The 12,358-nt window shown below is 34.7% G+C and overlaps 1 protein-coding gene across 1 annotated transcript; it reads left to right on the forward strand.

Annotated features, from left to right (window-relative positions):
- LOC129274929 (endoribonuclease YbeY-like) lies at positions 1-10,899 on the forward strand. Its single transcript, XM_054911683.2, has 4 exons — positions 1-586; positions 4,058-4,186; positions 5,383-5,451; positions 7,833-10,899. The coding sequence occupies exons 1-4, from the start codon at positions 377-379 to the stop codon at positions 7,971-7,973; spliced, it is 549 nt and encodes a 182-aa protein (XP_054767658.1). The 5' UTR covers positions 1-376; the 3' UTR covers positions 7,974-10,899.
- The last annotated feature ends 1,459 nt before the right edge of the window (positions 10,900-12,358 follow it).

Genomic DNA, 12,358 nt, shown 5'->3' on the forward strand with positions numbered 1-12,358 from the left:
AGACGACGATTATCTATGGGGCGCCATGCATACTCGATGGTTTGATAATTGTGTTTCAAATTTTTAACTTATACTAGTCTAGTACTTGAAAACAAATATTTTTTTATCAAGAACGATGAAATATAAATTTGAAATTAAAATGATAAAAGCTGAAGCACGAAGAAACAGACTAGGTCTTGGAAATGTAAAATTAAATGAAATATATTCGGTATGTTCTGTAAACTAACATAAAAAAAACACACACGCACAATCGGCGCTCTTCACTGCGCTACATGCTTGCAATTAATTGCGCTAATGATACTATGCTGCTGGCCGAATTATAACTTTGCTGGCAAAACCTGTCTTTCTTGGAAATACCCGGGGAATATATCTCACCATGTCTATTATCGTGAGGAACTTTCAGAAGTCGGTGGCCTTTAATCTGGAAAAGATGAGAACTGACTTGAAAGCACTACGTCGAATTCTTCGCGCAGAAAGATTTGATGTTTCAGTGATATGTGTGGAGGATAAAGACATCAGAGAAATGAACAGGATTTATCGGGCGACAGATGAACCTACGGACGTTCTCGCGTTTCCTGCCCACGAGGTAAGGCGCAGATAAATGACGCTACCCGCTTCTCATGAAGAGTGGTGGCGCGCAATAATTAACATGCATTGACATTGACATTGTAAAAATTTTAATTTAATGCCGATTAATAGTTGAAAAAAAAATGCCGGCATTCCCAGTCGGAATTTAGAAGTTGTCAGAGATTATAAAATATTAAAAGACAAAAAGTAGGATTCTTCTGGAAGTAAAATCAAAGTTAGTAATTTTGAGCAAAGGGTTTTTTATTTTTAATGAAATTGAAATGGAGAAGTGAAAACAAGTGAGAAGAAGAAGAAAAGGAGAAGAAGGGGAAGAAGAAGGAGGAGGAGAAAGGAGGAGGAGAAGAAGGAGGAGGAGAAGAAGGAAGAGGAGGAGGGAGGAGGAGAAGGAGGAAGGAGGAGTATAAAAAGGACAAAAAGAACAAGTGAAAAAGAGAAGAGTAGAACTAGAAGATGGAGAAGGACTCAATGAGCATGAGGAGGGAGATATGAAAAGGAAGAAGAAAAAAAGAACAAATGAAAAGATGGAGAAGAAGAGACTAGGAGTACATTAACTTGGACTCAGGCAGTACTTCCAGGAAGAAAAAAAAATAGGAAAACGTTTACGGTAGAAAGAATGTATGAGGATGGTGGTACATGTACATGTACAAATGTAAAACATTGATTGATTCAAATGATTGCCATCTACTTTCTAAGAAAAAGGAGATTAATAAACAACAACAACAGCTTATTAATTAAATAGAAGTTCAAAAGTGAAGAATCTGAAGATGTTCAGAACAATTGACTTTAATTTAGATGTTTGTTACTTTGTTATTTAATGAAATAGTTGGCTCTACATTCATGTGATGTTTGTTGCAGTAGTGTGCAACTGAGTTTATCCTCCATGCTTGACCAGATGCTTGTACTGTATATTTATTGTCCAATTCCCTGGTAGTGTGTTATGCTGCATTGCTGCACGTACTGTATTGTATGTCCTTGTAGTGACTTTGAAGGCAACTGTCTAGTGGGTGTGTTCCAATTCTTGCTTGTGATTGGATAGCTTTGTAGTACACACCTCCATACATTTTCAGACCGTAAACACAACTCTGTATAAATGTAAACATAAAAACCTGTGACATTTGCACACTCAGTTTGCCTCAATTGTAGGCCTTTAATATTATAAACAGTGTACTACTGCACTGGAATAAACCAAAATTGAGCAAAATATTTTCATTAGAAAGTCAAAAAGGGGCCTAAGCTTTTGATCCTAGCAGAATCTTCGTCGGAGGCAAAATGACAAACATATAAAATCAAACACTTTATATGTTTGTCATTTTGCCTCCGACGAAGATTCTGCTAGGATCGAAAGCTTAGGCCCCTTTTTGACTTTCTAATTTACTCCATTGGCTCTCTTTTAGTAGATAAGCAGTTTTCAGCAGCTTCTTTTTGCCATTAAATATTTTCATGTACACTGTAGTACTATTTTGGTAGTACATTGAAATTTTCTTTAATATATACATTTTTGCCACTAGTAACACAATATGAATTTTAAGGGAATGAAATTGAAGTTAATACTGGTCTGGAACACCATGGCTGAGGGCTTATAATCAATGGGATCACACTTTAAATTCCCTGTTAAATCTCGTGCATAATGGTGCACCACGATACAAAATTATTGTGCTTCATTCATTCAAGCATGAATGATTAATTGCATTTTTTGCAAAATTTGCAATCATGGAGTTTTTCTTATGGTAAGCGTAAAATTATAATTTATATTTTCAAAATATCTGCATAGTCCATGGTTTGTAGTAGCATGGTACAGTTGAAACCACCTTTAATAGTTGGGCCAATATATTTGTTGGATTTTGTTGGTCAGACCAAGCCCAGTGGAAGTGCTTAACTTAAACTGCATACTAATCATAGAGAAATTGTGCATTAAATGATGACAATGATCATTGGTTACAGCTTTTCTCAGAAATTATACATATGTATGTTAAACTGCAAATACTTTCATTTTCCTTCAAGAAAATTCATCTTTAAGAAAAGTGGACATGTACGACCCAGTGTACATCTAATAGGTACATGTATTTTCATGACTAGATGAAGCTAGCAAATGTGGATGATTTATAATAGCGCCTCAAGTGGCGTAACAAAAATCTCTGCCATGTGGAGCCCACCTATCAGTTGGAATCTGACCTGGTTCAATTTCTTTTGCCTGTAATCCTTTTGGGTGGATTCCTGAAAGCCATGTCAAGAAATCCCACTGAGAAACTGTAATGTGGTGGACCAAACGAATGTAAAACTACATGTACATGTATGTAGCTTTTAGTTACATGTAGTGTTCTTTTGTAAAATTGAGTGCACTGCATGCAAAAGGAGGATGTACATGTACATGTACCTTGTAAACACAGCTCTACCTCTACATGTACATGTAACTGCAGACATTGAGGGACTTTGTTATGACCTTCATGGCATTGTAAATATATAATGTGGGTGTGTCAGATGCTTGCTTTGTGATTGGTCAGCCATGCACACACTTCCAAACAATACACAGTATAATGTTAACACACCTCTTTGTACAGGACAAGACTGTCTGTGTGAGTGGGAGGGTTTTTTTTTTTTTTTTTTTTGGGGGGGGGAGGGATGACATATCAACTGGACAGAATGATAAATTACAATGTATGGAAGTGAAATTTACTGTACCATCACTTTTTTTATTGTTGATTGCATATACATGATTTGATGATTTGCATTACAGGTACATGTACAGGTACTTCCACTAGTTTTTAACACTTGAATTTATTTGTCTGGTTTATGACAATTTGATTTTATGATGTAAGATATTCATTGAGTAGAAGAATAACCAGTTGTCTCACAATGTATCAAACGTAGTTGAGAAATTTAGACTCCAATTTACATCATGAGACAACTGGTTATTTCTTCTACTTTAATAATCCTTCACCACGTCGAACCTCTTCCACATCATCTCTCAAGGTATTTTATTGCTGAGACAGAGAGGTTGTTTGTTTTATTTTTCACATGAGATACATGTACACATACACTGTAAAGCAGGTCAATGCCAAACTTGCAGTGTGGTTGTCTAGATTTCATAATAATAAGTTCTACATGTAATCTTTCCCAGCATCGGTAACATATACTATTTGTAGAAGGGAGTATGGAGAAAAAGAAAGAAAGAATGAAGGAATGACTGAAAAGACAGAACAAAAGGGGAAAGAAAGAAACAGAATGTAAGGGAAAATTCTAAAAGAAAGAAAAGAAACTTAAGTGAAGGACAGGAGGAGAGAAAAAAGGAAATGATGAAGGAGAGTAAGAATGAAGGAAAGAAAGGAAAGAATGAAAGAAATAAAGAGTAAACCTCTCTCCAAAAGTCCAAGCAGAAACACATAATTTTTTGCAAGTTTCAAGATCCCCCCCCCCCTCTTTCTCTCCCTCTGTTACTCACTCACTCTATCTCTCACTCTCCTCAACTCAGAATTTAAAGCCAGGACGGCTGCCGGACCCCTGGAGTGACTTAGCAGACTTGGGAGACATGTTCCTTGGGATGCAGTATATTGAAAGGGACTGTGCCAAACACAACTCAAATATTGATGATGTCCTACCGGTAAGATACTTGTATACCCCTTACATGTATCTTTTACTCTGGGTTGAGTAAAATTCACGGAGCAAAATGCTGAAAATTTCATCAAAATCGGATATCAAATTTTAAAGTTAAGCAGTATTTTGTGAAAATATTTACATGTACATTGCTCATCGTTATGAATATTCCTTGGTGGGCTGATGATTTCACATCCCCACTTTCCTTTTTCTTATGTTATTACATGAAAACATATTTTTTTCATACATAAATGTACATTGTGTCTCCTTTATAATTAAATAAGTTGCAGCAACTTTAATATCTAATGCATTAAAATCAGTTGTTAATCCAATTTTTTTCAGTTCTTGGTAGAAAAAAATTGAATAAACCTTTATTTCATATAATAAAATGCAAAACAACAAGTGGGGATATGATCATCAAAATGCTCATTGAATATTCATGAAGACATGCATGTGTAGAACTGTTTCACCGGTATTAAAATGCCATAACTTTGTTATTTCTTGTCCGATTTCAATCTAATTTTTTGTGTTTATCTGATTTTTTCTTTATTTGTTTAAATTGTATTATTTTCATCCTGGAGCATCCCTTTAAGGCCCTGTCACAACATTCCATGCAAGCCTTGCAAGTGACTTGCATGAAACTATTTTTTGCTCAGAATTTTCATTCATGAATGTACATTTTAATTGGAGCAGTGTTCACACTTTCTTTGCGTACATGTATATGATGTCACATATCGAAAAATTTAAAAATTTCGTAAATTTCTTATTGTTTAATGGATTTCACCAAACCTTCACCAATATTTATCTCTAACTTCTGTTTTTAATTTCTTTAAACCAATATATCAGGGTGAACTTCCCATTTAATACTAACTTGTCTTTTATTTGATTAAATAATGGCAATGATTGGAATTCCCAAAGTTGAAGTTGGAATAGCTTCCTCATGAATATGTCATAAACTTAATTTTATTCTTTGTTCTCTATTTATTTATCATTGGGTGGACTTTACCTTTGAATGATATCAAGAATCATAACATACAGCATGTACATGAATACATGTACTGTACATGTATACATGTACTAGTATTCCAGTGATTTGCCTTTCTACATTGTATGAAGTTACTTTCAAATGTATTAATGAGCATTGATCAAATGTGATGTACAATAAAGATGAATAATAATTTGCTTTTATTGTTGCTTTTAAAGGTTATTGTGACCCATGGCCTCTGTCACCTAATTGGCTACAATCATAAGTCACAAGAACAATGGAAAATGGTAAGATGATACCTGTTTAATATTGCTCATAATGCCTGGACGGCACCAGGGGGGGGGGGGGGGAGGTGCTCTACCAGATATTAATAGCATTTTTTAGTGAATTGAATTATTTGTTCCTATCACATGTGTAGGCCTACTGTATACAGAAGTCTTTAAATGCCTTAGAGTATTTTCAAGCTACAGTACAAAACAGCTGCTTCATATAATAGGCATTATATAGCGCCATCTACCTAGAAATAATCTATTCTGAGGCGCAATGTTATTATTGTTATTATTATAATCCTATACATGTAAATCAATAAGCAGCAAAACCAACAGCTTAAAAAGATAAGCTTTAAAATGATATAACTTGTCAATATTGATCAACGATATACCCTCCCAAGTACTTGATTGAATGAAGAGGGAATTTAAATTTCAAGAGCTCATTAAAAAACTTAAAGGAGATTCAGGGATTACTCAATCATGAGATGTGCACACTGTGGAAACACAGTGAAACTTCCAAACAGTCCGTAAAAGATAATGTCAAAGAGACTCTTGTACATGTATCATATTTTATGTAATTTTACAACTTCACGTTTTGATATTCTGAAATCTGAAGAAGAAGAATAAGCTAAGGTTCTATTTTTTGCTTTTTGAATGCCAAATTACTATTTAGGTTATTTATAGAGACCCATCTTTGGTGATTTGTAATTGGTATTGGTTTTGGGGTACAGTAGCTGGTCACATCCCCCCCCCAAAAAAAAAAAACAAGAAAAAAAAAATCTGTGTTGCAATCCAAAGAATAGTTTAGCAAACTGCAGTCCAAGTATTACTCTCAATTGATTCAGCCCGGCTTATTATATTGAGACCTCAGTCTGTATCAAGTAAATATTGACCTACATTTGGCTTGGTATACGTGTAGGAAGCCGAGTATGCAATTTGGTATTTCCTTTAATGAGAGAGCATAAGAGTGACCCCCTGTCAGTCAGTGATCTAGTATGGTTATGAAATAAGTTCTGTTAGATGAATCAAGGTTAAGACTGATATGAGGCCTGCCAAGGAGTATCAAATCTTACATTGATCACAGAAGAGGAGAATATCTCCTGATTACCCAAGCACGTACATTATGTAAACTTAATATACCAAGGCTCCACACTAACTTTCTGGGTGGCCCGATTAGTCCTCCAAAATCATCAATTTCATATTTTTTATGTCTCGCAAAGCAAATATGGTGGCCCTAATTTATCAAGGCTTTGGTAGCCCGATTTGGTTACCAAGTGTGGGTTTTTACAGAATTTTGGTGGCCCGACTCTCAGTTTTGGTTGCCCCCGGCCACCGGGCCACTGCTGATGTGGAGCCCTGCTTATACCCAGGCAAAATATGAATATTTCTTCTTTATGGGCTACTTTTAACAACCTACTGCCTAAATCTGTGATATTGGATAATCTTTAAATATTGCAGCAGATGTAGATTTTTCAGAGGGCTCTTTTGTTTATTTCCCATGGCTCTTTTGACCATTTTGCGGTGAAATTACCCTGAACTCACGTGTAATTTTTTTCCCTGCTTACACCACATACAGTACATGTAGAAATAAATAATTGCAATATATTAGGCACCATATCCCTCTCGTAAGAGATGCTGAAGGCACACAAGTGAAGGGGGGGGGAATAAGAAATAACAAACAAAAATCATTGTTGATATAATGAGTTAGAGATGTAAGTTTCGACACACTTGCTATCCCGGATCTCTCGTTGGGAGGGAATTCCATCATGTGGGGGAAATACATGTAGATCTCAGCACATACATACTTGCATGTACAGTTATGTGTCCATTACATGCATGTGCAAAGAGGGGGGGGGATGGTTACAGAGGTTCAAACCCCCTCAGATTTTTTGGAAAACTTTTTTTTTTTTTGCTTGTCAAAATTTCATTCAACTCGAAACCCCTTCCCCCTTCAAAAATCCTGCGTACGCTACTAGTCCCTAACAATAGAAGTCCTTTAAAATTGTCAAATTTTGAGATAAAAAGTGTTAACTTACCCACTCAGTATCATAATTGATGCAAATATTGATATTTTCTAACTCCCTCTTTCTGATGAATTAAAACTCAAGGCGCTATAGCCTGGACATTGATCAGAGTCATAAAATTAGGACTCGTAATTATGTGTAAAACATATACAGATAACTTGTGATTGGATATAATATGAAAGTTATCACATATATAATAATATTGGTTAAATTTTACCACCCCTAAAATCAAACTAATGAGGAATTCATATACAACTTGTGAAATCAGAAACTGTCTGAAAGTGATTTTGTTTTCTTTTTATTGTGAACTTAAATTCATGCAAAGTTTTGCATACATGTATTTATTATTCTTTCGTTTGATTCGTTTCATTTCAGATGTATGATCAAGAGCTACAGATCCTAGAACAGTTCAAAAAGTTGACCGGTCAAGACCTCCGACCACTGACTGGACGCTCCGATTTCCTTCAGGCCAATCATATAGACCAACAAAATCAGAGCCAACCTACTCAGATCTAAGAACAGTGCAATTTATGTCTCTTCTCTTCTCTCTCTCTATGTCTATGTCTATCTCTCTTTCTCTTGATCTTTCTCTCTGATGCCATTCTCATCTACTTACACTAGTCAACTGGAAACTGGTTTAAAGCGTAATCGTTATGTAATAAGAATGCTTGATGGTTTCTTGGAAGTGGTCTTGGAAGCGATATTGGTCTATCAGAACAGTTTGGAAAACCACTTGCGATGTGGATTTTGACCGCTTGGCCTCGTTAAACTAGTTTAAGTGTAGTTGATGACACAACCATTTTTCGAATAGCGATCTTCACACGGAACTACAGGAAAATGACATTTCATTGATTTTTTACCATTCTCTATAATACTGCTCTCATATGACGTCACAAATCAAGTAATTAAAATTCTAGTAACTTTTTAATTCTTTGATGGATTTTTCTCAAACCTTTGGCAAGGTTTTTTATCATTTTTATCTGATATTTTTTCAATGAATGTTTTGTCAGGGTGAACTTCCCCCTTTAAATGTGTCTTTTTATTGTCATCATCTACTTCCCTCTCTCTTTCTCACTCTCCCCTCAAGTTCTCTCTTTCACTCTTTTTCTGTCTCTAGCTGTCGCACATCTTTGAAATGAAATTCCATTGTTTTAAAAATACCTTGAATATCATGTTGAAATAAACATTTTTTAATAAAATCTTCACCAATAATTGTTATCTAATTTCTCTGCTTTAGTATTAAAAATCAACTTGTTATATCAGGGTGATCTTTCCCTTTAACAGTTCCATAGGATTGATGTTGCATGGCTTAAGTTAATCCATGCCATTCAAGGCCTCTTTGGGGGGAATCTCTGGGTGGAAACATTTTTGCATGTCTGTAATTTGTCCGTATTTTGGAGTGGGTACTCAGAGTGCCCCTTCATTTTTAAGAGCTCACAATATTTGCCAAAAGCAGAACATCTCCTTTCAGTGCAAAAATATTTGTGCATAAAAGTCAAAGCAATATAAATAAAATTAAATTAAATTTTGCATCATTACAGTGCCCATACTTCAACTTTGGTTGCATGACCCACATGTAATTAGATCATTGTAACTTGTACAATTTTAGCTAAAATATTCCCTAGGTACATGTATGGTATGTTTTTGCACAATATATACAAGGTGAGATGATGTATGGTGTATGGTTTACTACCCACTTGCATTGGTGTAAGGTTTAAAACCAAGCACCATCAGTGGCAGCATTGAAACCTGGAATAAACACTGGGATTATTATCACTAGGTTTTGAGCTCAAATGTGATTGTTGTAATTTTATACACCCAAATAGAGTTTTGGGCTTGATAATATTGTTCTATAAACCCGAATATGGAGTCAAACTAGTCGCGAAGCCTGGCGTACCAATGTTGATTCATTCTCGGATGCGTCCGATTTGTAGTGTAGTGTTGTGTTGACTATTAATTAATGCAATATTTTCTAGAGTCCTGATTTTCCTTTATCACATAAGGTGGATTTTTTAAATTGAAAACATACTATTTATGGACATATGGTATTTATTTTTTTGTGGATAACGTGTATGTTTTGTAAATATGATAAATATGATATGATAAATGGAAAAATAATTTGCTGTATTTTTCAGATTGTATCATGTTCTTGTATATATAATGTTCTTCTTGATTATGTTGGAATATAATTGTATTAAGGGAATTCACATGAAATGAACATTCATGTATTGAGTAGGTAAATGTATGATGTGTGTGGCTTCACCATTCATTCAGGTGAAAATCAGTGTGTGAAACTTATGAAAGTAAGTTTATGTTACAGTATAAATCTTACATGTTGTTTCCATGATATTATATCCCAGCAATGAGCATACACAAACATTAAAAGAACATTAGAAGAAATGTTTTAAAAATGTCTAACGTTTGAAAACATTTTTTTTGCATGTTCTAAAAATGCAGTATTTTTGCTGAGATACTACTTCTTGTTTCGTAGTGTTAATGTCTTTTCTATTGTCTGTATTGCTTTATTTATTCAACCTTGTATTCATGCCATTTAAAAAAAATTCATCTTCATAATAAATTATATGAATTTTTCACCCGTGCATGTACATTTATCTAAATCTGAGAGTTCCAGAAGATATTAAAAATAATGTCAAACAGGGTAGAGTGTTGTTTTCTAATATTCTATTTCATATCATTACCACATTTCTAAATTCAGGTATCAGAAGTATAAGCGCATTCCATGATGGCATTCATAGTTTATCCGTTGGGTGTTTCTTGTATAAAAAGATCATTTTGACTTCGGGGAATTTTAGAAGGTGGACTTTTGCAAGTTTACCTGTGCATGTATGCAAGAATGTTTAAATTATTCACATGTAATTTCTCTAGTTTTATGATTTTTTTTTCATGGAGGGGGGGGGGGGTAATATGTTGAAGTTCATTAAACTTGTATTAATCATGCACATCTTCACTGAATAAGAAATATTTTCCTGCTTTCTTCAAAGGAATTATCTGATACTTCCATTGTTTGTAAATATGTTTGATTTTGTTGAGTTTTTAGCACACTGTGAAATCATGGCCAATATTTAAAAATATCTTGCTTCCAATGTAAAGTTGTACTTTACATATAGATAGAATAATTTCTAACAGGGCAATGCAAGAGACTTATATTCAATTCTGAAGTCCAAAAATTAAGTGCAAGTCCTTAGCTTGAATGTAAATCTGTAGTTCGATTGTGTTTAATTACAACTGATTTCTTCTCTCTGGCAATGCTTTATTGGATTTGACTTTTGCTTGACTTTCAATTGAGCTGAAGTTTCTTACAATGCCCCATATGATGTATATTTTAGACTATTTATCTTATTTGTACTTTTATTAACTTTGCTTTATTATAAAAGCAATTTGAGCCTTTATTAAGGGGCAGTATTAAAGAAATATTAATCAATTTTAGGACTCACTTGCACTAGTGTTGGTAGTGTTAACTGTATAGAGTGGGAAAATATGACAATTTTTTTTTTGTTGATCTGACAAAAAAAAATATGAAGTTGAAGTTAAACTTTATTTGAGGAGTTTGGTAGGGAGGTAATATAACAGAGAGGGAGAAGAGAATAAGAGAGAGAGAGAAGGGGGTGGTAGAGATATGAGGGGGTGAAAGAGAAATGGAGCTTAAGGGAAGATTGAGGAGGGAGGGGGGGGGGAGAGTAAGGAGGGAAAGAGAGGGGGCAGGAAATGGGAGAAAATAGAGCAAGTTACTGGTGGAAAATTGTATTATAAACTTTCTTTGATATATGTTGCATTATAGTATGATTTCGGAAGGGGGGGGGGACGTTTGGGAGAGAAGAAAATGCAAATTTGAAAAGGAGCAGTTGTCATTTTGAGGGGATAACGCACATGAATTTACCTGCTCTGCGTGAGTCACAAGAGTGAAGACACAAAAAACAGAAATATGTCTGGATATGAACCCTTTTTTCTTTTCCACTTTGAAGAGAAAGCACAAGATGACACCCAACCAACAAATCAATTGCTTGTCGTTTATTCAGCTGTTTACACCATCCTCTTGACAACGTTTGGGGAACAAATATCATACACAAACAGTGAATATATAATGCGAGTGTGAATCATCTCTGTACCAATACACAAAACCTGGATAGCATTTGTACAAGTGCAATATAGAGCAAGATATCAAATATGACTATTCATTCATTCATATGAATATTCATTTACACATGAATATATTCATACACCATGAATTAAACTTGATTTTCCTATGAATATTCATGAATTAATCATTCTTAAATTAAATGCAATCAATTTGCTTTTAATGTAGTAGTGATTGATTTGGTTTACTGACTTGAGATAAATTCTAGGCTTGCTAGACATACATGAATATCCACGGTATTAATATGTTGTTTATACTCTAACAGAATATGTATTGAAGACTGCTAAACTTTTGTAGCCAAGGGGAAAAGGGCTTAACAAATGACGAATGATTACTAAATACAACTATCTAAATAGGATGGGTTTAAGTCGGGGGTATGGTGCTCTAAAATAGGAAAAGATTTAGGATTTTGTTTTGTTTTGCATAGAGGGGCACTTATACCAATATGCCACATTTCTAGGGCATGGGAGGGGGGGACTTCATACAGAGTGTACCAGTAATATACACTTTAAGTGGGGGGGGGGAGAAAAACATGCAAGGGCAATAAAAAATGAAAGGATGGGGGGGGGGGTGCGGGGACAGAAAATAATGAAAATATACAGAGCAAAATATGTGGTGTTACAGGTGTACATAGAGGACGACACCAAGTCTTTCCACCATGGTGTTAAATTGACAGTGTTAGTTCAACACCCATGGGTGTTATTACAACACATTTGGTTTTTACTTTAACACTCTTAAGTGTTCT

This window comes from Lytechinus pictus, chromosome 13 (genome assembly GCF_037042905.1).
Source record: "Lytechinus pictus isolate F3 Inbred chromosome 13, Lp3.0, whole genome shotgun sequence".
NCBI lineage: Eukaryota > Metazoa > Echinodermata > Echinoidea > Temnopleuroida > Toxopneustidae > Lytechinus > Lytechinus pictus.